The sequence below is a fragment of the Pseudomyrmex gracilis genome, unplaced genomic scaffold (assembly GCF_002006095.1).
Source record: "Pseudomyrmex gracilis isolate BER0280 unplaced genomic scaffold, ASM200609v1 scaffold_256, whole genome shotgun sequence".
Lineage (NCBI taxonomy): Eukaryota > Metazoa > Arthropoda > Insecta > Hymenoptera > Formicidae > Pseudomyrmex > Pseudomyrmex gracilis.
The window spans coordinates 147,532-173,175 of NW_018020840.1; the positions used below are offsets into that span (position 1 = coordinate 147,532).

Here is a 25,644-nt window from a genome sequence, read left to right on the forward strand (position 1 = left end):
TTTTTTTTTTTTTTTTTTTTAATCAAATGTAATCTTTGCCTTGGAAAAATTTTATTGCAAATGTTACTTCAGAAATATTTCCTTTCGAACGAGATGCTGATACCATATATCAGCAGATAATATCAATAGGTAAGAGCAAGGTATTTATTTGATACACAAAAAATGTGTCAGAAAATCCAAGAACTCGGTCGTTAGAAAGCGGCAAAGCGTTGAAATATCATTCATATCGTTTTTGTTGACACAAGTGACATTTTCGAAATGCCAATTCGCGACATTTCCCGCCCCTCTTATCTTCCCGGCATTGTCCCAAATATTACAGCTCGTCAACATTAAAGCCGCATCAACGTTAAGTCTACACTTTGTAGTCCCTCGAGGAAGTTACATACGCGAGGCACCATCCGGTGATATATCGACGGAGAAATATATTGCCGTTCGCCGCGCCGTAACCGCAAACAGAGAACTACTTTTTATAATACGCCAATGCTACGTAACGCGATATTCATTTTACTAATTAGACGTTAGATACTTCATATCGTGACAGTCCTCGCCCGTCACTCACTTTGCGCAGTCGATAATTAAAATCTCTCCGGAAACGTCTACAAAGCTTCGCGACGTCGTGTATGTATTATTCAGACGGACATAATACATTTACGAACAATTCGGCAATGACGAAAAAAGAGAGAGAAAGAGAGAATGAGTCGCGTGACAAGCAAGCTAATGAAAACCTCGACGAAACATGATGTTACTGTCACGAGTTTTCTCGGTCACACACGACATTTTGGTTTTTATGTCCAGAGAGGGAGAGAAGAAGAGGATGGAGGAAGAGAGAAAAGCACATTTCGAATCTTCAGTTGCGATGATTCATCATCGCGGAGACAACTTTTGTTTGTCCGCGAAGAAAGCGTGTTGATTTAATTGAGTCGCGTGATTAATCGAACGACAAATTAAAATTCGCGCAATGTATTCTCTTCTGAAAATTGTGATTTATTGATAGAACGTAACAAAAAAAAAAACAAAAAAAAAAAAATCAACGCGCCACGTAAAAACAAATATCCGGAATTTCGTGCGATAAGCCACGCAATATTGATCACACGCATTTGTTGATGCGAAACTCGACAGCTCGCGAATGTGTGTTTCGTCCTCATCGATCTTCTGGCAAGTCGTGCGTGTTTTTTGCGTGTCGCAATAACCCGAGTACGTCAATTAGCGTTAATGTTACGGGGAATGTGTGTGCTTGTGTGTGTTGCTTAATAAAAATTGCGTCGTTTTGCGACTACAAAATAATAAAATAATTATTGATCACGACTGGATGGTATTAAACAAATGAAATATGTTTGTTAAACGTTATTTAACAATGTCGACAAACACAGAATTTCTCGCATCGATATTCCCACGTATCTACAGTAAACATACGAATTACGTAAATAACGAAAGAGACAATCGATAATTCATATTCGCATTTCCAGTACTTTTTGGCACAATCTCCAGATCGCTACTACAACGTCCGTGCGGAATTTTCAGAATACCGTCGTTGCGAAGTAGCGGTTAGATACCACTACTTCGTATAACACACGCACACACACAAGTAAACGGATCAATCGATAAGATATGTACGGAATATAGTCAATACAGACTTTGATCAACTCCGTTAGTTAGACTCATGACTGAACGTGTGTGTCCGATTTGAACACACGCGAGAACATCACTACAGAACAATTTTACATGAATTTTTATGCGCGTTTGCGCGCAATAACGAGTGTGACAGTAAAATCAAAATTTGCATTTGATTCGCGTGTTTTTTTAAATATTTTCACGAATAAAACAACAACACCGTTGAAACTAACAATACATATACACACGCACATACACGTACGATCTGTATCTCGGACACAGTCAAACGATTAATAAGACTGGTAACTTCGCCGCGCGCACGTAGATAGATATCTATTGTGCGAGCGTACAATAGAGGCGTGTCTCTAGTCCTCACGCATTCATAATACATCGCGACCTTGCAAAACGACACCACCGTCCTGTATAATACCCTTACGCGAGAGATAATGTGATGGTCCTGACTGATGCGCGGACAAAGGTGTGCATATAAATGCGAGATTTGTTCGCAAAAAGTGACAATCGATCACTAACATGTAGTTAATGGCGTTCCGAAAAAAGCGGCTGACTGTCTAGCCGGGGTCTAATTGACACGATTTACAGACGACACGCGGTCAAAGCCGATCGGTCATTTGGACGACGACACGCGATGTTTGTAATGCGATAGTTTACAGTACAGGCCTCGAGCGATGCTCGAGATTTGATAATATCAAAGTGGTTTTTTATTTTCTGGAAAAAAAAAAAAAACACGCTTCGTGGTTACGCACATGTTTATTTGTTTCGGAGATAAATTTCCATTATCACAATAATGTTATTAATGTGTTCGTTATATGCCTATGTATAATTAAATGTTAATTATTATACAAGCTCGTTATACTTGTGTATGTGCGTTTACATAATTTCTCCGTCGACGAATAAAACTGTTTTGCATATAGAAATCTCTCTTGAACGATTGCACGAGTGCTAAGCGGTTTTTGATTTTTTTTTTCATTTTTAAGAATTTGCATCAATCAATTTGCGATTAATTTTCTGCGATAACAAAGATTTCTCTTCCGGAAACATGTCCGAAAAATGTCCGAGTGCTATCGAACGTGTAAATATCTCCAAGAAGAATCTCAGATTGCAATCCGTGACTGCGTCCAATAAAGATTGCGCGAACTATCGGATCCTAGAAAGTGGCGGTTACTTTGAAAGTAACCGGGACACAACCCCCGCATGTGATGACCGAAAGGGTAGGGCCGGAGATGGGAAGGGTGCGGCCAGCTAGTGATAGATATTGTCCCATTTAGCTTGACTCGCCGTTTATTCAAGCTAAATGCGTCCGCGGTTTTTTTATATTTTTTTTTTTATCACACGCGCGATAGCGAAATTCAACAGCCGGACGACGGAGGCGGTCGTAAAGATACAAGTCGGAGATTTATGTTTAGTTGCAATATTATTTGTTGTGTTGTTCGGTCGCGACATTTAACTTTTATCAACAGGAGATAACATCACGTTAAACATCTTTTTTGTATTTTTCCTATTAGATCATCTTTTGCAACGTTCGTGTGTGTGTGTGTTTTTTTTTTTATCGAGACGCGACAAAAAATTTGTCCGTCACCGAAAGTTCCGAGAATCATTCACGAGAAAGGTCGTAAATTTGAAGACGTAACGTGTCCGATATAAATCGAGGATTACTACTGCGCGACGTGGAGAAGGTGGTTGGTTTTGTATCACGGCTGCACGCGACTTTTTAGCGTATCGATGTGAATTAAGAGGAACACGCCACTATTTTTCTCTTATTTTTTATATCGCTTGCGAAAAAGCGAATCAAAACGAAGAACGCGATATATAACCGAGTTTATTTCCTTATTTAAATTGGAAGACTAATTTGAATACAATCGGGGAGGCTATTTCGGAATACGATATAAAGTCCGAACGAAAATTAAGTAATACGTATTTGCTAATTTGAACGTTAATTAGCGAGACTCATTGCGATACGAAGGCGAGGTGCGGAAGAGATGTGCGCTACTATTAATTTGGTCACGAACGAAGATTAAACATGTAATCCCGCTGATGTAATGACTTAATATCCGCTTTTACTGCAACGAAGACTTCATTCAGAATATTCGAAACACGACAGTCTCTTCTCTCGCGATGTAATCAAATATCACGTGTAACTCAATTTGCTTACGAAGTATTTAACAGTTTTTTTTGTTTGATAAAATAAAAATCGTAAAATATACGTTTTTTATCGCATGTACATTTTTCTTCACATTTTCAGGAGAAGAAGAATACGAGACGACAGAAGGTTACGTTTACGCGAGAGAGAGAGAGAGAGAGAAACTTTGCGCGTGTGTGAAGCCTAAAATTGTCAGAGCTCGAACAATGCGTGTTTACTCTGTGTCGCGCGTCATTCTCCACGTATACAGTGTTTGCGCTTGGGTTTTCCGCGTAAATATCCGCGAAGATTAAATAAGACACTTAGAACAGATTGAGCGTAATTAGAATCTTCGCGCCACGACGGCGGTGCACAAGCAATATCTCAAACTAACGCTTACGTTTCGTGCGATATTCTAAGCGCACTTTGTTATGCAATTGACTCTCTCTCTCTCTCTCTCTCTCTCGCAATGACTTAACTAACCGTCCGAGTTCAGAGATGCATCGTACACAGAGAGATTCATCCAATTTCAACGCTCGAAATGACAATGCACATTTTCCCCAGCGGCGCAGATCGCCGCTTTCGTGATATTTACGACGATTCGGTGAAGAGAGAGAGAGAGAAAAAGAGAGAGGTGCGCCACACATATACACGTCAGAGAATGATAAGATAAATTGTACGTCGATGGGACGATAAGAACGCCATGAGGCGGAATAGAAAATTAAATCTCGCTGAATGTGCGACGATTTTTTTGCGACGAGCACGTGACGCGAATCTTCCCAACAAATTTATGTAAAAAACGAGATAAAAAACACACGGGAGGGAAATGTGAAATCGAAGCGGAAGAAAGAAACGACGTTTCGGATTATTTGCGTGGGATATAATATCACGATAATACCTCGGGATTGTAAAGTCAGTCGCGAAAGGATTTAACAGATGGCTCTATAATCCTAAGAATATAACTTGCGACAGGTGGTCGATTAACAGACGCGCGAATTACACGCGACGCGAGAGAGTCGCGACTATTTATCATTTGTGCATGCGGCATCACGACTCGCCGTGTGTTTCTCTCAATCATCGCCCGATCAATTGTCATATCTCTCAAAGTAGACGCCGCGAATTGTCGAATCACTTATCGATCACGAGAGTCAACAATTTTGAGAAATCATAACGCATATTGACACCAAAACACGCCGAGGTTCCTCCATTTCTCATTGAATCAATGTAAAAACATTGTTGTCGTGCAACATTCAATATCTTATCGCTGGATTACAAATATATATATATCGTCTTGTTCTTCTCAAGCATGAGATCACATTTTTTTAAACCAAGAAACACGAGTACTTTTCAATATCATTTATTATATAATTATATTGTTTCCTCTAATTTTAAACTGTAACATATTTAACTGTAGGCGTATCAATATTTTAAACAAATCTCGAATATAAATTTTATTGGAAATCGAATTAAAAATAAAATAAGTAAAGTTCTCAATTTGTTATTTCACTGAGATAAAACAAATCAGTTTTTTTTTGTTTTTATTCCTAATTTTTTTCTGAAAGTCGCGTAAAATAAAAAAAAAAAGTCACGAAAATTTGGCATTTAATAATGAATATCATGTACGGCTTTCCAACGCGGCTTTACACAATCTCTACTTTGCTCGGCTATCTCTTAGATACGTGACTACTATTGAGAAGTAACGGGGCGCGCGCGATCGTAAATATGCAATACATTAGAACCAGCCTAGCCGCTGGATTGCACAATCGGCTATCAGTATTCGTCGGTGGTTATCGTCGCGAGAGCCGGTCGAGCCAGCTGCTACGCTAATTGATTCGAGGCTAATGATGCCGGTCGCGTCTGTCTACAAAGAAACGCGTAGTGCGAGTGCGCGTGCACCGGGAACGCACCGAACAGCGTAGGAATAACAGGAGATGCGATCGGCTAAGGTGATGACTCTACATACTTTATCTCTTTGAAATATGAGCGTGAAACCGCAAAATTAAATCTCGTTACCTACATTATTTTTGAATAAAAAAAAACGGCTCGATGACGAATTAGAACATTTAATATATTTATAAATATTATTATAAGTATTTTTTTTAATTTTGTGTTTTGCGATTAAAGTGTCTAGTGTTCTGTCATTAAGAAAAGATGTTAATTTAACTTACAAATTAATTATATTAAGAGAAAATGATAAATAATAGGTATTAGAGTACTTGTAAAAATTTTGTTCTTGCTTTAATTTACTTTCCGGAGGCAAACGATTATCTTCCTCCCCTTAAAAAAAGTTTCAACTCTGATTTTCGTAATTGAGAAGAGAATTAAAAAAGAAAAAAAAAGATAACTCTTCTTTATTTTATCAGTATCTGTTGATGACATATTTAAATATGTACGTAGTGATCTGGCGTAATTAATAATAGATTCTATCTCGACTTTCTCATTATCATAAGTGGTGTTTATTGATGCACGTGCGATGCGGTTTAATGAAAATCGATCTCGCCGTATGGCATACAAGATCGAACACTTTCGTTATTCTAGACAACGTCGAGATTCTCTTCGGGAACGAACGGATTGAAGTTCCTTCTTCCTGCCGAGAGAAGGAAGACAAGTCAATTTCCTCCGCTGGATCGTCATGCGATCGTTTAAACGGGAACTGCACATATGAGTGTGTGTGTGTGTGTGTGTGTTCTCGCTGAGGTAATGTTTAATATTCTCACTCTCCCTCACATATTTAATCTTCAAATTTTGCTTTTGAGTGACAAACAAAAATTGTCTATCTTTTAAGTTTGTTTCTCTAATTTTTCTAAATTCAAAACAATTTTTTTTTTTTTCAAACGTAATCGAAGTCTGCAGAAAATTAGTTCGCTGAATTCGCAACGAAGAAACCGATCGCCGTAATCGGCGGTGACGTAAACAACACGCAATGCAATGAAGCATTGCGACCATCGAGTCGAGTTAAAAGTTCGCGACATTGAAAATTGGTAGAACAATTCGCATCGATGCGAGGTCCCACGAGCTATGCCACGGACACACATTCTCGCGCGCTGAGTTGTTACTCGTTCTATACGTAACGACAAGCAAGTTTCACGTACACATCACACACACACACATACACACGCATCCTCCTGTCTCTATATAACGTGCATTCGACGCTTCACAACTTTGTTAATAGTTTCGCTTATTGAATGAATGTGTAAATCAGTGAACACGGGAGAGAAAGGCGTAAACCGTTGAAATACTATAAAATGTGCTTATACAACTGTAAAAAAAAAAAAAAAAACTTCCAATTTCACATATTTACGTAATTAATACTTACATATTTAATTAGCATTAAAAGATATCACGACTCGTGACTTATTTAAACGCTTCGATCGATAGCACAGAAAAGTTGTGCAAAAGAGAAGTATATCTCGTTTCAACGTATATACTTCTCTTTTCCGTTCCGTGACATATCAGCGAGAAACCTTAGAATGTTTTTGAAGAGATAAAACGTAAAATGCTCCTCAGAAATTGTTGTTCCTACACGTTCGTCCAAGAGACTCTTAGTCTCCGCACGACAATATCTCCTCCCGACTTACATATTTGAGCGCGAGATAAAACACATGCGCACGAGAAAAAAAAAAATAATAATAATAGTATAATTTTTCTAAACGACACAACGAGACGCGGTTTCTTTCTCTTCGCCTTGAACTGAAAAGTATTTGTACTATCGAACTAAAGTAGTAAATAAATGTCACATTTATGCGTTATAATAACATTCCTTTTTTGAGCAATTAACCAATTGTTAAATTGCGTACGTTATTCCCACATGAAAAATACAGACGCGAGAGGAGGTCGCGTTTAACCGCGAAGAAAGAGAATAAAAAATACATCGCGCGAGTTAACTTCCCTGGTAAAGTACTTTTGTCTGTCTCGTCGACCTTTTAATGATGGTCAAGGCCGATGGCAGACACAAGAAAGTGATTGAACTACGTCATAGAACGAACGATTGACCATTTACGACGTGTTTTGTCGTTCCTTTTACTCGGGCATGAAGGAACGCAATATAATTGCACTATACGCTGGATATTTTATTATTCAATAAAAAAAAAAAAAAAAAAAAAGCGTTAGTCGATCCGATGAATCGAGATTATAAAACGAATGAGAGATAAAAAAAATTGCAATTTACACTCGGAGATATATCGCGTGCTTTTTTTTTTTTTTTAAGTTAAATATTGAAATAAAACATTTATCGCGTATCGTTAAAAATAGTCTCTCGTTCGAGAACAAAATTAAATCGAATTTAAAATAATCACGCGGCGTTTGCGGTTGTGAAATATTATGAAAAATTGAGAGTTGATTGTGCGTTCGGCAGTTTCCGTGAACGCGAACATTCGAGCACCTTTTGTGACTCGCGCACAACGGGATTCGTAAATCAACTTCCGCGACAGATATAAATCAGCTAAATCGTAACTTTGCTTCGCGAAAATGTAAACAGCGTGACGCGTTTCATGCTTATTACGTTGCGAACAATCGCGGCCTTCATAGTTCTGATAAGTATGCGAGACTTGCGAAACTCTTTCTCTCTCTTTCTTTTCCTCTCTCTCTCTATCTCTCTCTCGGTCCTCTCTCGTTCTGAACAAATCTCGATAATATCGGCGGTCAATCTCGATTTATTTACCGGCCGTCCAGACATCGGCGACAAAAGACAGGTCGAGGTTTCAGATCGCGCGGTCATTGGGGACGTCACTGTCGCTCCAAATTTCAGTGTCTTTTTTCTCACATTCGTAAAAAATATCTGACGCAAAAATAAAATAAAAAACAAACAACGGGAACACCAACATTAAATAAAGAAATTTCTTTTCCGTTCGTCGCTCGAAAGAGACGCTCAAAAGTTTTTTCAGGAAGAATTACACGTGATCATTTATTTCCTAATGGCAATTATGTCTGAACAAAAAAACCGATTGCACATCGGATAAATTGTTACTAACAAGGTTATCGCACAGGGTGAAAGAAAAAACCACGTGTCACACATGCGACATGCATGAACGTAACGCGCGCGATTTCCGTTGGCGGGGATGTGTTGACAGATCGTGCGAAAGCGACAGCGGGTGATATGCTTGGCGAATTGTATCCCTAGCACACACCACGTTCGCAGAAAGTGCATCCATTATTCAGAAACGAACGGGGATGAAGAGAATCGATGTATGTCGACCTAAACGCTGTCCGTGCGACCGTTAGGCGCGATAATACCGCGGTCGACCGAGCTCTTTTTTTCCAACAATGCGAGCAACAATCAAAGATTGCGGCTATTTAACATGTAATCGGCCGAAAAAAGCTAGCGAACGATGCGCTACATAGACAAGTGTGCAACATATTGCAATTCTTATGCGATAAATATGCAAGAGAGTTGACACGAATAAAGTTATTAAATTACATAATATCAATATGTTTACAGCAATATATGTTATATTATTTACATATATCAAAATATATTTACATATGTATGTATATATTGTACTATTTACGTATATATTTATTTATATAATATAATAAATTTTATATATATTATACAATGTATGTAAATATATTTCACATATATAAAAATATAAAATAAAGTAATAAATATATTTAAGTATATAAAAAAAAATACGAGATGCTTACCCACACTGATACAGATATTTTAAACTTATATGTGTGTTTTTCAAAGATGAAATCTGTGTTTTCTCAGATATACAAAAAATGTCTTTGAAAATTTATATACGAGGAAAATTTATATATAGAATATCTGAATAGATTCTCTCTAAGAGATCTCTCTCTCTCTCTCTCTCCAGAGTTGAATATCAAACAGATCGACGATTGTTTGCGAGCCCAAGTCGCGATTTTATTCTCCGAGTCACTTATCGCTATTTGCACCGCGATTATTCACCTGGCGACAACAAAGGAGCGCCTTGTCATTGCCGGGCGAAGACGATTCGCGCAGCGCGAGATACCTAGGTTTTTTTTTACACGCGCGCTGTGTATCGCCGCGCGCAGCAAGAAGTGCATGACGGATTTGCATAAGCACGTGAGACGTATCCTCGCGGCGAAAACGCACGTGACGTCGAAACGAGGTTCCGAGGTCGTGCGACGGTCTCCGTCACGTTGGAGAAAGGATCTTCGCACTGACATCGAGGACATATTTTCGGACACCGAGAGAATTGCGCAACTAGGACGCAAGAAGAACATTTTGTAAATTTATGCGTACTCTTTTTTTCGCGACGCTTTTATATCGGTCGAAACTTCTAGGATCTCACTACAAAGAGTAAAAAAAAAAAAGAAAATATTAAGTTACATAAAAAGTTTTTTTGTACAACATTTAAAATCGTAAAAACGTTAAAGAGAGATCGACAAGTCTGTTGCTCCGAGAGTATCAAGCGACATCGACTGTACAACAGGGTTCGTACACGCGAATCCGCGATTTATCAATTTGTTTTTGCTGAAGAGTGTCGTCGACGTGACACTTGCTTTTAAAGACTGCAATCAATGGGGATCCTTAGCATTGGCCCGAGCCAATCTAACTACTAGCTCGGCAGAGACGAGCGCAACAAGGAGCCGCACGATGTATCAACTTACGTCATTCGCGAGAACGAACGCGAGACTAACTCTGCTTAAATCGCATTCCTCCGAGAAGAAGTGTCTTCGAAAAGTAAATTTTGCCGAAAATTCACAGCGCGCGCTTGAGATCGCGAGAAATAAACAAGTTGTAAATTTCCGTTTGCAAAAATGATTATTATTCGAGCAGTAAATCAAATGTACACACGCACGCACACACACACACACACACCAGACCGCGTACGAAAATAAAAAAATTAAAAAAAAAAAAAAGAAACGAATAAATATTGCAATCGGAAAGAGAGAATAAAAAGGAAAAGAGATAGAACGCAGTGGCCGCGATGCCGCAGTAATTATCGCTGTATCGAGAAGAAAGAAAGAAAGAAGAGATATTGGGTCGTGAACTAGAAGCGCGCAAATGATGCGTGTGTTTTTCAGCGTGAACGAATCGCGCGTTACCGCACACAAAAATGATATATATTTCTTATTTCCCGTACAAGAAAAACACACCACGTTAATTTTCTTGCGAACATTAAGCGCGTAATATTTAAAGTTTATTTCTTCGAAAATATCGTGCGCGCAAAAATACAAGAGTGTATTTCTTTGCAAGAGTTGTTAGACGCGAATAATACATCAAATGAAATTCGCACATTAACGCGCGCGCGAAAGTCATCTCGCTGTTAAATAATGATATACTTTCTTTCTCGTGCGATCGTGCGCTTGCGCGTTATTACGCAATTAAAAAAAAAAAAAATCTCACTTCTCCTCCCACACTTACGTACTTTCATGCGTCGCACTGACTTTTTAAAATAAAATAAAGAGAGAAACAAAAAAGTGCGTGTAAAAGCGCGCGACGAACCGCGCGCGCCCGCGATGCGAAATTTTTGAGGTCAATGCGTCTTGCGTCACGGCGTGATTTTTCGCGCGTCGTGTACACACACCTCGAAATTTGGTCTCTTGTCCCTCGTCCCAGATGCGTACCTTCTCTCCCGTCCTTCTTTCCGTTCGGTCGCGTGCGAATTTCGACATCCCGTGATTTCGAATTCGCGCGTGTTTCGACTCTTTTTTTTTTTTCTTCTACCGATTATACGCAAGGGTTTTTCCGTGACGATAATTAATCTCGTCGACGAACATCGTAGCCGTTAACTAGCACACGAATCTCGGCGATTCGCGACAACGCGAGTCTCGCAGGTGACGGGGAAACGTCGTTGCCGGACGACGGTTTCTCGACACAAAAAACCTGTTGCTTCGCGGCGACGACTACGCGAGTCGCCGCGTCTCCCTCGCGCGCCGTCACCGTAAAAACCTGGGCTCGCGGCCAAGTTCGCGGGAGTCGCGAAACTCAACCGTGAGCTAGAAAAAGAGAGAAAGAGAATTGACTCAGAATCGGAGCGAAGGTGAACAATATAGAGCGGCGTGTTGCTCTCGAATTTTGCGGAAAGTACGTACACACCGCGTGACGACGTCACGTTTACCTGTTCGTCGTTTTCTTTCCGTCGACCTCTCGTCGAATGTTCTACGCCGAGCGACGTACCCCGACACCTGTTAACGTCGCGTGCGAGAGGACAAGAAGGCGAAGAGCGACTCTTAAGATCGGCCGCGAACGGCAGCTTTTTTCGGCCAAAGAAGAAACGCTTCTTTCGACGACCGCGCGCGCGTCTCGTTGTTGTCGCGCAGACGCCCGGAAGACACGAGGTTGTTTGACTGACGTCCCCGCGTGTCTCCGCGTGCGTGTCTCCGACGAACGCGTTACCGTAAGAGATTATTGTACGCTTACTTACCGTGAACAGCTAGTCCCGCACGCAGCACGGACGACGGCACTCGGCGAACACGGCGAGGACGACATCACCCGCGTACCACACCGCACCGGCCATATTGTTTACTGAGAGCGGATTCAACTCCACTGCCTGCGCGCACCGCGCCGCGACACTGTCGCCATCTTGTCGAGGAACCGGGTACTGCGATGTTGTAAAATTCGGAAGCGCGCGTGATTTGTCGATAAGTTACCGCGTGATTCTAATAACGGTTCTCTTCGACGATCTTCGAAACAACAGAATATACGAATTTGTCGAAGGCGGTCACGTGACGGACTAGAAGGCATGAGCAGAGAAATATCTCAAGCGACGGTTAAACATTAGCCCGAATACCTAACCTAACCTAACCCTACCCTACCTATTGTAGATTCGAATGAATTCGAATCTGTTCGCATTCTGTTCTGGTATACGTTCAGCTGATGCGCACTTTAGTCTGCTTCAGTCACGTGTACCGGCGTATCAAGAATCGAAAGAGAAGTTTGATTCTTCACAATTACATTTATTATATATGAATAAATAATGGGGAGAGTTAAAAAAGTTTCTCAGGCGATTAAAGTGCCTGGAGTACAAAATACACAACTTAAAAAGGTAATATTTTCTTAACATACGAGTGTGTTTTCGTCATCATCATTTGTAATAAAAACATATCTTCGTATTTCTACAAAAACAAACTGTTAAGATTAAAACGTAAGATTGTTTTCTATTTCTACCTTCTTTTCTTTTTTCTAGAAAAAAGAAAAGAAAGAGAAAGATAACAAAATTAATAAAGTACTGTTAAGTGGCAAAAATAAAAGTGACTTGAAGAAGCCAAATGTATCTCGCAAAATAGTCAAAAATGTACTCGCAAATGCGCAATATAGCAAGACAGAAAAACATCATGATCTTAGAAATAAACATGCTGCAGAAAATCAAAGTGCAAAATCAAATGATCCGAGTAACAATAAGAAAACAAAGGTACTCGAACAGGTATCAACTAATGCAAACGGTAAAACAAAACGCAAGCAGCAAAAACAATTGTCAACTGAAACAGAGATTAAAGCAAAACGTAAGAAAGGAAATAAAAATCAAGATACAAACTCCAATCAGATAAATAATAACACTACTGTTGCAATAAAAAAAGATAAAAAAGTACAAATGTCTAAAGAACTAAAAGAAACAAAAGACTCAAGACTTGGTAAAACACAAAAAAAAAATAAAAACTTGAAGAAGCCAACAGAACATAAGACTAACTTAAACCTTAGTAATACAAAAAAGAAAAGACTAAACAAAAAGAAGATGAAGCAGGTGATTAAACAAATACGTGCCAGCCCAGAAGTAGAAGAGAAAAATTCTGCAAAAATAGTAACATTGAATGAGCATGAAATGAACTTTAATCAGTTGAAAGAAATGTTGGCTAAACCACGCAAAAAACAACGTACGTCTTCACTTCCATTAAGAGAAAGAATGATGGCACAGTTAAGGTCATCTAGATTTAGATTTATAAACGAGACATTGTACAAAAATCATAGTTCAGAATCCAAACAATATTTTAAAAAAGATTCTGAAGATTTTCAAGCTTATCACGAAGGATATAAACAGCAAGTTAAGCAATGGCCAGTAAATCCATTGGATGTGATAATATCATCAATTAAAAACATGTACTATATTTTGTCTTATTTTTAATAATATTTTTTACTGATATACGTGTGATACTATCATTTATATAAATATTTTATTACTTAGGCCCAAGAGCAATATAATAGCCGATTTTGGATGTGGCGAAGCAATACTTGCCGCTTCAGTACCTCATAAAGTACATTCCTTCGATTTTGTCGCACTAAATGATAGAGTACAAGCTTGCGATATGGCTCACACTCCATTATTGGCCAGCAGTGTCCACGTTGTTGTGTTCTGTCTCTCCCTAATGGGAACTAACCTCAATGACTACATACTGGAAGCTAATAGAGTTCTCAAGAAAAAGTAAGTACAAGTAATCATTTTGATTGTTGTAACAATAATACAAAATAGAAAATTAATGCTTTTGTTTTAATAAATTTAGCGGTGTTCTGAAGATAGCCGAAGTCGAAAGTAGATTTTACAAAGTGAGAGATTTTATAAGGGCGTTAGACAAATATGGTTTCAAAAACACGTGGAAAGATTTATCTCACAACTTGTTTTATTTTATGGATTTTACAAAAGAAAGAGATATTACCATGCGAAGACAGAATCTTCCCGAAATTAATTTGAAATCATGTTTATATAAAAAACGATAAGATTTACATTAAGCATTCTACCACAAAGATAGATATTAAACATATAAAACAAAGATTTATGTTTGAGGATGACATGTTTCGTACAAAGAGATTAAAATAAGATTTAAGTTCAAGATTTGCAATTTTTTATTTTTATTTTTATTTTTATTTTTATTTTTTTAGAAACAACACGGTTTTGTTTACTATTTATTTTAACACTTCGTTTTAATAGTGTTGTATTTTTTTTTAATGTAATGCAGATTTATTCTATGAATTGTTATAATGCATTTGTATTCCGCTTTATTATTTGATATTGCCAATCTTTGAGGAAATATCAAACGTTACTTTTGGATACTTAATCTTTGTGTCTGCTTAAACAATGTGTCATTCTTTAAAACACATTGCTCCATAAGACACAAGTTGTAAACACACTTCTTGTGAGATATGTTTAGCAATAATTTGTGTGTATGAGAGAAAGAAAGAATAAAATAATTTAGGAAAAAATACAGAACTATTTATTTTAAAAAAATAACAATTTTCTTAATTCTCGATTGTATAAACTTAGATCATTTAACTTATAGATAACAAACAAAGTGATAAACAAAGTGATGTAATTCATATATATACAATTTTTTTTAGAAAAGATACACACATAATTTTTTATAAAAGATAAAAAAAAAACATTTTTAACCATTTAAAAATGTATGGAAATTTACAAATTTGCTTCTAATTGACTGAAATTTATACCGTCGAGAACATCTTCACATTCATCTTTTAAGTCTTCTGCTCGTTGCAATATTAAAAGCTGTAATTTATCGAAAGTAATTAATAATTACACACGTGTGTAAAATTGAGTAATTTTAATGATACATTTATTTTTTGTATAATAAACCTTACTTTTGCTGCGGCAATAATTTGTCCAACCATTTTGTTAGTTAAGTATGGAATTTTTTCTTTTATTTCTTTTGGATTGGCTTTTGCTATAGATTGTAAAGTTTTATAGCCAGCTTTGTATAGTTGACGGGCTCTACCCTTTTTTTAAATGTGTTAAAAAAAGATGTAGATTTTATTTCTAAGTATTTTTAAGCGCAAAATATTGTAAAAGAATACAAAAACGATATAGAATTATAGTTAAGTGACTTACTATTTTAACGGACGGCAGTTCCATCAATGTTTCCAATTCTGATGGACAACAGTACGATAATTTTTTACTGAACACGCTTAACATCTCTGTAAATGCCCAGAATTCGGGTAATTCCTGAAAAAAAAAAATTCAAAAAAGATTAGAAGTTGAGTGTTTCTGGTATATATATATATTTTTTTTTTATTATTATTCAATAGTTTTGTTTTATTTACTTGGCAAAATCTCACTATAGAGGAGGCAAATGATGAGGCCGCGTTTAAAAGACTTTGTACAACACCTCTGTTAACTTGATACTTCTCAGCAACAAAATATACTGAATGATGATTCCACAATTCGTGTATTATTAATGTCACGTAAAATCTGTGAATTACTCTCTTCTCAACAGACTGTAATCATATTGAATGTGAATAAATCAGTATGTATTTTTTCAAAGAATTACATTATTTTCTTAAAATAAACTAACCTTGGGCATCATACCATCACGTAATTTATTCGCTATAGCTTCCGTTATTCCGAGAAGTCTGGCAATTTGCATTTGACTTTCGGTTAAGGACAATATCTAAAATAACATTGTGAAATTAAAAAATTGTATACTAATATTTATAATATTGTATATACATATATACGTGTATATTTACCACATCATAGTAGATACTGCCAATGGGGGTAATTTGAGATGCAGTGTCGTAAGGTGTCACAAGATACAAGAGGTGGAGATGATCCATTAAGATCAAATGTTTCTGAGCTGTTTTCAAATCTTCGTACAGTGTGTATGCGATGTTTAAGTCGATCGGTCCTATATCAAAAAATTATAGAAAACATAGAAAACGTAGTCAAATAGGCAGATTAAATCGGTATCTGTTTGCTATCTTACCTTTCATTGCAGCTTTTCCCAAGTCACAAAGCTGAAATTCAGTTTCTTTTGTAAACTTGATCGTTTTTACTCCTTGTCTGACCGATAAAGGATTTTCTGCACGCTCTGGATTCTGAGATGGAATTACAACAGTTACATTACGATCGCTGGTAGACGGACCTGGACTTTTAACTTTAATCACGCCGCATTTCAATAACGCCGTTATCGTTGTGTCCGTAATTGTCTTTAGATCAACGTCTATTCTAGTTTGTTGAATATTAAGCAGAGTTGCAGCTGTCAATTTATGTAACTCCGATCTGGTCGCAGCTATGTTTAATTGTATTGCACTTAGGATCAAATTGTTGAGCCCCCTGTCTTTTTCTATATGCAAACTACTTAATGAATCGTCCATTTGCGATATCAGTAGATCTTTCACCTGTTGTACATAATGAAAAAATATTCTTTGAGTCTTTTAGGATAATCGATTTATATGTAGAAAAATCTAATTGCAATCAATTCGGCAAATTGTTCACCTTTTTGATCTCGGAAGTTTTGCAGATAAGTATACTCTCTCCTAAAACTCCCATACCCGCGCGACCAGCGCGACCGATCATTTGTTTGTATCTACTTAAATTTAAGAACTGATTACCAACATAAGGACTACGTAGTATTACCTGAAAAAATTATCATTATAAATAATTACAATAAAGATCAGTCACTGATGTTAATAACTTAATTACAATTGGTCTAGATATGGAGGAGAGATTACGTTTCTAGAAGATACGCAACTAAACTCTACAATAATTTACCCTTCTTGCCGGCAAATTGACACCAGCGGCTAAAGTTGAAGTGCAACATATCACGCACAGAGTACTTTCTCTGAAAGCGTCTTCCAGCAAACGCCGTTCCTCGGATGTGAGACCCGAATGATGATAAGCTACGCCGAACTTGATAGTCTTTCGTAAGATAGGACACAGTCCCTCCTCGGCCGTGAGCGCATTTAATAAAGTTTCTTTTTCATTTACCTTGTAATTAAGCAAACTCCTGAAATAGCAATTTTGAAAAACGCTATTTTTTTAGAAATAATGTCTAAAAAAAAAAAATAGAGAAAATAACACGCGATGTCTTACTTAGGCAGAACTTTGGCCAATAATAGAGCCACATTTTCGCAGTTTTTACGACTTGAACAAAATATGAGACACGAATCGTCCGGCGCTACTTCCATTACCAAACCGCCAATTCTATCTGGATCTATTATTGCTATGTCCTCTGAATACTTTGTGTATATAACAGAATCAAAACAGCTTATAATTAACTATTCAATACGCAAAGACCTTGTGAAAAAAATACAACTCAATTAAATCTCACATTGTAGTCTTTGCTGTTCATATCCACCAACAATTCCTCGCTATTCAAATCGACTACCCAAATGTGATTCTCGCATTTCACGTATTCTGTTATCTGAACTGGTCGAAAATTTTGGGTGTACGTGTCTGCGTTCAAAAATTGCGCGATTTCTTTTAAATTACCTATGGTTGCACTCATTCCGATCACACGAATTGTATCTGTGTAAAATTGGCATTTTATATTAAAAATAACTTTTAAATATCATATTTTTGTTACATTGCTCACCACTGAAAAACATTATCTTTGTAAGAAGTCCTTCCAAAGTAGCACCTCTCCCACCAGACTCTCCGAGCAAGTGTAACTCGTCAACAACGATGATGCCAATCTGAGACAAAAAAATTTTCTTTTACACTTTGCGTCATTTCTTTTTTTTACCGCCGAAAACTTTTCACTGCAATTGTTCTGATTTGCTACAAAAATCTCAACTTACTTCGGCCAAACGTTTTGTTTCTATCAAACTATTTGCAAGACCCACAGCTTTCTCTATAGTGCATATGTAGATGCTGTGTTTTCGCCGTCGTTTGATCGGTGGATAACGCCCTTTCGCACCGGCGTATTCTTCGACTAAAAATCCCAATTTTAATGCCAATACAGCCATTGATTGAACCTGTGTAGAACAATTTTACAAGTTTAATTTTAAAGAAACGTGCGCAAACATACGAAAGTATGCAAATGCTTAAAAAATTGTGCTTAAATTATATTTTTTAAACAAAAATATTTTCAAGTGTCATACTTTCTCCTGCACCAGTGCCACGTATGGAAGTATAAAAATCGCATTTTTCTTGTTGCACATTATCTCTCTGTACATCAAGATCTCCGCGACTAGAGTTTTGCCGCCGCTCGTTGGCAGAGCATAAATTAAATTCTTTTTCGTGAGGGTGGCCAGCTTCAAACATTCGTCTTGCCATTCTGTTATGAAAGAAATAAAGCAAAGATTTACATTTACAAGTATGAGCATATATACTTCATTGTGATTTATATAAGCGCAATCTTACGATATAGATAACGAATTCCCTTAGTTTCCTGAATCAATTTTTTCACAGCATCCGACAAGCCGTAAAATGCGGATGAAGAAGATTCTGAAGAAGTTGTTTCCTTATTTTCTTCCGTTTTTTTAGACGGGGAGTCGATTAAACGCAGTCTTTTCTTCGGGATTTTACATCTCGTTGCGGATTTGCATTTGCCTGTCAAAACAGGCGATTTGTTATTTTCTCTGTTATCGTCTTCGCTGTTACCCATCAGGATATCATCCCCAAAGTTCGTGATAGACAAACACGGTATATTCGTAAACGATTTGTCTTCGTGTAATTTGCTGTTGTTGTCTGATGTCGTTCTCTCAACATTTTGATTGGATTCAGATAGCGGCTTGACATTGTGCGATTCGGAACGATTGAGCGCGTCGTCTTTGCAGAATGTATCGAATATATTAAAATTACTAATATTATTATCACAATTATTTACAAATATGTTCTCCTCGTTCTGCGAGTCGAATTGAGCGAATACTTGATTCATCAGAGATCTATCCAGCCACTCGTTGGGTGACACACTTCGTGATTTTGACATGTTGTTTATTGGAGCAATTTTCACAGCTGTACTCCGCCGCGCCGTCCATTCCTCCTCTGATGCCGAGCAGCTGTCGTACTCCTGAGAGAATTTCCTGAATGAAGTGTGCAGTCCGCTCTCAGCTTCTACATTGCACAGTAATGTATCGTCCAAGGACAGTAAGGTATCGATGGCGTTCGGTGACTTAGATCTCCTGTTGTTGTTGTTGTTGTTTAAAAATACATTTTTTTTATTTTCTTTCTCATCGTCCGGCCCTTCCATCTGACAGATCCGTCGTGAAAGGATTAATCCTCATGGAACTTTTCAAGACTTTAATCAGAGAATTGTTGCACACACAATTTATTTTGCGGACCGAATCTCGCGCTATTGATCAGCGTAGCGTCTCTCGTGCATCTCTCGTGCGAACCATAACCTCCTCCTTCACGATCATATGATTTGCAGTTGCAACTACTAATCCGGAAAGAAAACGAGAAGAGCTGAGCGTGTCGAACGGGTTTCGTCGTTGGTAACAGATAGAAGATGCCGAAGAAGAAGACCGGTCAGAGAAAAAAAGCCGAGAGACAGAAACTCCGGCAGAAAGAGATCAGAGCGGCCAAGGAACAGATTGACCTGGCGAAATTTCCTTGCAACTCCGTAATGGTGAGTGTTCCCTTGATACCCACAGTAACTTACCCCCGAAAAAAAAAAAAAAAAAAACAAATTATTTTAATCCAGGAATGCGATAAGTGCAATAAAAAGCAAAAGAGTCGTGCCTTCTGTTACTTCTGTCAAAGTCTTCAACGTTTGCCCATGTGCGCACATTGCGGCAAAGTCAAGTGTATGTTGAAAACAGGAGATTGCGTGGTGCGTCATCCCGGTGTGTTTACCACGGGACTGGGAATGGTGGCAAGTAAATCAGCATCGTTTTTTTTTTTTTTTTTTGTTGCTGTCTCAAATCTAGAAGAGAAGATTTCAGACAATTTCACTTTCAGGGAGCCATATGCGATCATTGCGAAGCTTGGGTGTGTCACGGAAGACGTTGCCTGACGTCTCACGCTTGTATCTGTCCGTTGATGGATGCTCTTTGTCAAGAATGCGAGAGAGGAGTCTGGGATCACGGCGGCAGAATATTCAAGTGTTCCTTCTGTGATTGTTTCTTGTGCGAGGACGATCAATTCGAGCATCAGGCGTCCTGCCAAGTTCTGGAAGCTGAAAATTTCAAGTGTAATAATTTCAATAAGAAAAATCACATTGTGATTTCGAAGAATTTAAATTAGAAAGATTATGTCAAATTTAAATTTTTTTCACAGGCCAATCCTGCAATCGTTTGGGACAATACTCTTGTCTCAGGTGCAAGACATGCTACTGCGAGGATCATGTTCGCAGAAAAGGATTTAAATACGAGAAGAATAAGCCTATTCCATGTCCAAAATGCAGTTATGAAACGTCACAAACTAAAGATTTAAGCATGTCGAGTAAGGATCGAATAAATAATTCTTTTTTATACAATTGATAGTTGTGTTACAAAACACGCGCGTAAGTCTATTTTATTTATTTGTTTTTACAGCGAGAAATCACAAGTTTGGTAGACAAAATCAAGGAGGCCCGTCTGAGTCTGATGATGAAACTGAATATAACAATTATGGTACAGTTATACTTAAAACGCTTTCTGTTTTTCTAGCGAAGAAATTAAAATTTCTCAATATTTTCATATATTAATGTTAATATACACACATTTTCCATCTTTAAGAAAATATTTGCATTTTTGAATTAGGAAATCAAGATTCTTGCTATGGAACTGCTAGTTACGCCAACGATGATGAAGATGAGGATGATGATGAGGATGATGATGACTATGATGATGACGAGGATGACGATGATGAAGACGAAGAGGACGAAGATGAGTCGTCAAGTGTGGATGAGGAGAAGAAAGACAACAAAAAGATGGAACCAACTTCAAGCAGTAATAAAACTAAAGTTTAACACTTACATAAAAATATGCAAAATAGCAATAATTGACAAATAAAATGTTAATTATCGTAAAAAAGTTTAGTAAGAAAGAAAAATAATTCAACTATTTTGTGAGAGAAATAAGGATTAATTTACAATTCGTACATTTATCGTAACATATATATATTTAATAGGCGCACAATATTTAAATTTGATACTTTTTAAATTAACAAATATACGCAAAAAATATAAGAAATAAAGTACTGAAAACTGAAATAATAACGAGATTAAATTTGTACGTTTCACAAATCTCCAAGGTAAGGTGTTTATGCAAATTCTTTATTCTCTAAATTTGATTTTTTCTTCTTCAATTAAATTTGAAAAAACTATTAAATAAATAATTTTTTTAACCATGTCAATTTTGTGAACACAGTGTTGCATGTATCAAGAGAAAATGAGAAGAAATAAACATTTATGTTTATTGTACATGCTATTTTACGCTTTTAAATAAAAAATACATAAACATTTATAAAATCATACATCTTATTGTATACCATGTGTATATTTAAATGTGTTATACACGTAACGTTGTATATTCTGATGGGAATGCAAATGTATGCGAACCAAGAGCATTAACACAAGGCAACAATCCAGCATTTGGTATGATGTTCCAGGATAACGTTAACGTTACATTCTTATTTCCTCTGCAAAAAAAAAACAGAAAACATTCATATGAACAAGACAAAGAACGTTTGCGCTTTTCTATTTTAATGTATAAAATTACAATCACATGTTTATCAAAAGATTTGTTACCTGAGACCTTTGCCATCATCCCAGAAATAATATTTTGTGTTCATATTCTTGAAATCAAGTACAGCATTGTCTCCACGAAGCATTATCTTATCCCATAAAACTACCTGTACCCGGCAAAATTAAATTTTTCACAAATTTACACAAATTTAAATAGAAAAGAACACAAATGTAACCACATTGAGAAACTTACCTGATTGAATTCATTGTTTTCTGTTTGATATTCTGCTGTGAGATATAAGAATAACTGTTTAACATTCCAGTTGAACAATGGAGTGAGATGTATAAATATATAGGTAAGGTAAATAAAGATAAACATATGTAAAAATGTTATTAAACAAGATTGCAAGTAATTTTATAAAAAATATTTGAAGAATAAATATCTATAATCTCAGTAAATTTATCATTGTTCAGAAAAATAAATATTTAAATGTTTTCACTGGCATATGAAAGAATTATTTGATCTTTTTTTCACTAGCATATGGAAGAAAATTTTTGTATAATAACATATGTAAAGGATATCAGTTTGCAAGTCAAAAGTCAAGTAACCCAAATCATTTTTTTCCCTAGATGCACTATAATCTGGCACATTCTTTCTGTAACAAAAAAAAAAACATGTTTATAACATATATCTTGTGCATGATTCTTGAAATATATAAGATTATTTATCCATCAGTTTTGCACATATACCGTGATCACCATTATTATTTAATTGTTTTAAACTATTCACAAGAATTTTTCTTTCGATGTCACAAAATACAAAATAACATTTAAACACACGGGGATCTTCTACAATGATGATTAAAAAAAACTGTGATGATACACTCGTCGTACTTACACAACAACTTTTACAGTATTTAAAGTTGCTTTCGCTCTATAATCGATGAAAACTGTTGAGAGAAAACAGCAAAATGTTAAACAAGCCGACACGCTTAAAGTATATGCTACAATAGCATTTGCGCGTGTTAGGACCGTGTGCATTATTGTGCCTTGCTGTCGTCGGCAATTGTTATGTCGGCAAATGACGTGTCTCTATCAAACTAAAGCAACTTAATTGCTACAAGTGTGTGCATTAACGAATTTCTAACCGCAATTTCTGACACGCATTATTTTCCTGAAAAGCATCGGACCTTCAACGTCACCACTTGAACGAGGTTACGAGCAGCGATCGCCATCTAGCTGGAAATTCGAACGTTAGGCTGGATCCTCATGCAGACACCGACGCTTTGACACCAAACATTGATTGGTGAAAAGCAAGTGGTGAGGGTAAATTAGGGTTGCCAATTTACCCTCACCATCTGCTTTTCACCAATCAACGTTCAGTGTCAAAGCGCCGGTGTCTGCATGAGGATCCAGCCTTATTGTGCACGGTAGTGCATCTCAGAGCAGAGAAGCTAGCCGCTTCAGTGCGCTTCAGTCAGTATTAGAATTCTCTCTGGTAGAGTTAAGAAGCAATCACAAAAATGTCTGTGTTCTTTGTAAACGCGTAAGTAAAGCACATTTCTCATTATAGGTTAGGTTAGGTTAAATTTCTTTTATTTTTACAGTTTACATTCTGTATGTAGCAGGTATATTTGTGAAAATATTTTTATAGAAATATGCGTGTATTTTGTAAAAATAAGATAGTAGATTAAATATAACAGTAGAATTATCACATTCTGTCTGAACAGAAATCAGGATAGCGAAATAGAAGGAGATTCAAATGGAGGAGGAGAGTTGCAGATTGCATCTCCAACCAATTCTGAGGCTCAAATAGCTTTGATTCATTTTTGGCCAAAAGTTATGGAAGAGATAAAAAATATCACAACGGTTAGTAAAACTAAAATGAGTAAACATCAAATTTTCGATATATATAGCAATGATTTTTTTTATTTACGTAGATGGATTTGAAGACACAAACTTTACCTTTAGCAAGGATAAAAAAGATTATGAAGTTGGACGGAGATGTAAAAATGATAAGTGCCGAAGCTCCTATGCTCTTCGCCAAAGCTGCTGAGATTTTTATACATGAATTAACGCTCAGAGCTTGGGTGCATACTGAAGACAACAAAAGGCGTACTCTTCAACGAAATGACATAGCAATGGCAGTGACAAAATACGACCAGTTCGATTTTCTAATTGATATAGTACCTAGAGATGAAATAAAACAAAGCAAGGCACAAAGTGAGAGCTCTGTGCGCACAGCCATGAATTCGGATCAGGTCCATTATTATTTTCAATTAGCTCAGCAACAAGCTTCGGCAGGTCAGAGTGTTCAGAATAGTAGTAGTGGGCAGCCCATACAAATTGTTCAACCTTCTGGTGGCCAGCTACAAACAATTAACATTGGCAGTTCCGTAGAACAGGTATGTTTTGTCTTTTCATTTTTTTTTTTTTGTAATTTAAAACTAAGAAATTTCATGCGCATTCAATTAACTTTATATCATTGTCAATTTCAGGATACCAATACTAGTACAGCCCAAACAGTCACAGTTCAGAGTCCACAGCCGACGTCGGGTCAACAAATTATTCAGCTACAGCAAGCGCAACAAACATCTACGACGCAACCCGGTGGGATACAAATAGTGCAACAAATTGTTACGCCTAGTGGTGAAATTCAACAAATACCTGTAAGATAGAATTTAGTTGGATGAACTGTGTGTTAAATCGCGAACGCATATTTACACTATTTGTAATTGTTGCTTTGTAGATTCAATTGACTCCCCAGCAGCTGCAAATGATTCGCATGCAGGTACAAGGTGGAAACAATCAGCCTATTATAATTCAAACGGCTCCGATTCAGTCTCAACCGCAGTTGATACAAGTTGCACAAGGCACTCAGGCTCCAGTTTTCTTACAAGCCTCCAGCGCGGATACCGAATAGTAATTAATATTTAATATTAAGATTTATTAACTAAAAATATTAAATACATTTTTGTATTAGACACATTCACATTTTATGTGATACAATGAGATTTTAAGGAGGAGTTAGAAAACTCCAACTTTTTTATCTAACAATGATTATAAAAAGCGTTTTTATTTTCTACTTATAAGCAACGCTATACTGAATTTGCTAAGTAGTTTCTGCCTCTGATCTTGTTATTCAATTTTTCATGTTAGCTATATGTTACACATATATAGTTTATATATTATATATATGTGTATGTACATAAAATATGGATAAAATAGGTAACTATATCTATATCTATATTTATAGATGTAGATACCTATATTTTAGAATCTAAAAACTTTAGATATTTTCTAAAAATTTGAGAAGATCTCATTTCGATTTATTAATCGTTTATTATTCTTTCTGTTTAGTATCGAAGCTACTGTATTACCTTGTGTAAAATCAGGATATAAAATCTCGCAAATTAAATGCGACAAAGATCACTAGCCGAACACGAAGAACCACTAGTACTTATCGAGAAATAAGACCAAACTTTTTCTTACAAAAATCTTTATTTTATTTCTCATAATATACCTTTACATTTTATCGCTCACATTATGTATTTGACTGTACATAATTCACATCCTATGAAAAAATTATATATATTTTTATTGACGTAAAAAAAAAAAAAAAAAAAAAAAAA

The 25,644-nt window shown here is 36.6% G+C and overlaps 6 protein-coding genes and 1 long non-coding RNA gene across 8 annotated transcripts in view; 4 read left to right on the forward strand and 3 right to left on the reverse strand.

The window, feature by feature from the left end:
* The window catches only part of LOC109859299 (phospholipid-transporting ATPase ID), a 50,481-nt gene extending 38,298 nt beyond the window's left edge, over positions 1–12,183 (reverse strand). Inside the window, exon 1 of the mRNA XM_020437404.1 lies at positions 12,103–12,183. The gene's annotated coding sequence lies outside the window, so the exon portion shown is untranslated. The remainder of the gene's footprint in view (positions 1–12,102) is intronic.
* On the forward strand, positions 3,231–5,074 carry LOC109859300. The gene is made up of 3 exons (XR_002250695.1): positions 3,231–3,305; positions 3,571–3,746; positions 3,872–5,074. It is a non-coding gene; the product is annotated as an uncharacterized LOC109859300 (long non-coding RNA).
* A 166-nt stretch (positions 12,184–12,349) lies between the features above and the next one.
* On the forward strand, positions 12,350–14,554 carry LOC109859315 (ribosomal RNA-processing protein 8). The gene is made up of 4 exons (XM_020437440.1): positions 12,350–12,723; positions 12,865–13,772; positions 13,858–14,094; positions 14,174–14,554. The coding sequence occupies exons 1-4, from the start codon at positions 12,655–12,657 to the stop codon at positions 14,385–14,387; spliced, it is 1,428 nt and encodes a 475-aa protein (XP_020293029.1). The 5' UTR covers positions 12,350–12,654; the 3' UTR covers positions 14,388–14,554.
* LOC109859312 (helicase POLQ-like) lies at positions 14,547–19,855 on the reverse strand. The gene is made up of 15 exons (XM_020437436.1): positions 18,766–19,855; positions 18,504–18,679; positions 18,201–18,377; positions 17,996–18,095; positions 17,732–17,928; positions 17,494–17,639; positions 17,173–17,407; positions 16,897–17,037; positions 16,385–16,799; positions 16,149–16,306; positions 15,974–16,069; positions 15,723–15,896; positions 15,511–15,624; positions 15,264–15,398; positions 14,547–15,171 (listed from the first exon to the last, which is right to left on the reverse strand). The coding sequence occupies exons 1-15, from the start codon at positions 19,592–19,594 to the stop codon at positions 15,079–15,081; spliced, it is 3,186 nt and encodes a 1,061-aa protein (XP_020293025.1). The 5' UTR covers positions 19,595–19,855; the 3' UTR covers positions 14,547–15,078.
* LOC109859313 (zinc finger protein 330 homolog) lies at positions 19,382–21,309 on the forward strand. 2 transcript variants are annotated; one of them, XM_020437437.1, is made up of 7 exons: positions 19,382–19,470; positions 19,775–19,972; positions 20,048–20,218; positions 20,305–20,536; positions 20,623–20,787; positions 20,880–20,957; positions 21,087–21,309. In XM_020437437.1, the coding sequence occupies exons 2-7, from the start codon at positions 19,853–19,855 to the stop codon at positions 21,293–21,295; spliced, it is 975 nt and encodes a 324-aa protein (XP_020293026.1). In that variant the 5' UTR covers positions 19,382–19,470; positions 19,775–19,852; the 3' UTR covers positions 21,296–21,309. The 2 variants fall into 2 exon arrangements, with proteins under 2 accessions (XP_020293026.1, XP_020293027.1); XM_020437438.1 differs by having other exon boundaries at positions 19,410–19,496.
* A 418-nt stretch (positions 21,310–21,727) lies between these two features.
* On the reverse strand, positions 21,728–23,242 carry LOC109859314 (signal peptidase complex subunit 3). The gene is made up of 5 exons (XM_020437439.1): positions 22,911–23,242; positions 22,595–22,668; positions 22,266–22,354; positions 22,076–22,179; positions 21,728–21,966 (listed from the first exon to the last, which is right to left on the reverse strand). The coding sequence occupies exons 1-5, from the start codon at positions 23,051–23,053 to the stop codon at positions 21,837–21,839; spliced, it is 540 nt and encodes a 179-aa protein (XP_020293028.1). The 5' UTR covers positions 23,054–23,242; the 3' UTR covers positions 21,728–21,836.
* Positions 23,243–23,450: 208 nt separating this feature from the next.
* LOC109859305 (nuclear transcription factor Y subunit gamma-like) lies at positions 23,451–25,638 on the forward strand. The gene is made up of 6 exons (XM_020437419.1): positions 23,451–23,558; positions 23,743–23,881; positions 23,953–24,417; positions 24,511–24,681; positions 24,762–24,934; positions 25,373–25,638. The coding sequence occupies exons 1-6, from the start codon at positions 23,536–23,538 to the stop codon at positions 25,446–25,448; spliced, it is 1,047 nt and encodes a 348-aa protein (XP_020293008.1). The 5' UTR covers positions 23,451–23,535; the 3' UTR covers positions 25,449–25,638.
* Positions 25,639–25,644: the final 6 nt, after the last annotated feature.

Bases quoted from the DNA above. Each gene is read 5' to 3' on its own strand.
- LOC109859315 (XM_020437440.1), top strand. From the start codon at position 12,655: ATGGGGAGAGTTAAAAAAGTTTCTCAGGCGATTAAAGTGCCTGGAGTA. The intron at 13,773-13,857 runs GTACTATATTTT...TTTATTACTTAG, and splicing joins ATATCATCAATTAAAAACAT to GCCCAAGAGCAATATAATAG. The intron at 14,095-14,173 runs GTAAGTACAAGT...TAATAAATTTAG, and splicing joins AATAGAGTTCTCAAGAAAAA to CGGTGTTCTGAAGATAGCCG.
- LOC109859312 (XM_020437436.1), bottom strand. From the start codon at position 19,594: ATGGAAGGGCCGGACGATGAGAAAGAAAATAAAAAAAATGTATTTTTA. The intron at 15,625-15,722 runs GTAAATAAAACA...TTTTTTTTTCAG, and splicing joins CTATAGTGAGATTTTGCCAA to GAATTACCCGAATTCTGGGC. The intron at 15,399-15,510 runs GTAAGTCACTTA...ATTTAAAAAAAG, and splicing joins AACTGCCGTCCGTTAAAATA to GGTAGAGCCCGTCAACTATA.
- LOC109859313 (XM_020437437.1), top strand. From the start codon at position 19,853: ATGCCGAAGAAGAAGACCGGTCAGAGAAAAAAAGCCGAGAGACAGAAA. The intron at 20,537-20,622 runs GTAATAATTTCA...TTTTTTTCACAG, and splicing joins GGAAGCTGAAAATTTCAAGT to GCCAATCCTGCAATCGTTTG. The intron at 20,788-20,879 runs GTAAGGATCGAA...TTGTTTTTACAG, and splicing joins TAAAGATTTAAGCATGTCGA to CGAGAAATCACAAGTTTGGT.
- LOC109859314 (XM_020437439.1), bottom strand. From the start codon at position 23,053: ATGCACACGGTCCTAACACGCGCAAATGCTATTGTAGCATATACTTTA. The intron at 22,669-22,910 runs GTAAGTACGACG...TTTTTGTTACAG, and splicing joins AATACTGTAAAAGTTGTTGT to AAAGAATGTGCCAGATTATA. The intron at 22,355-22,594 runs ATATCCTTTACA...ATATATTTATAC, and splicing joins GACTTTTGACTTGCAAACTG to ATCTCACTCCATTGTTCAAC.
- LOC109859305 (XM_020437419.1), top strand. From the start codon at position 23,536: ATGTCTGTGTTCTTTGTAAACGC. The intron at 23,559-23,742 runs GTAAGTAAAGCA...CTGTCTGAACAG, and splicing joins TCTGTGTTCTTTGTAAACGC to AAATCAGGATAGCGAAATAG. The intron at 24,418-24,510 runs GTATGTTTTGTC...TGTCAATTTCAG, and splicing joins TTGGCAGTTCCGTAGAACAG to GATACCAATACTAGTACAGC.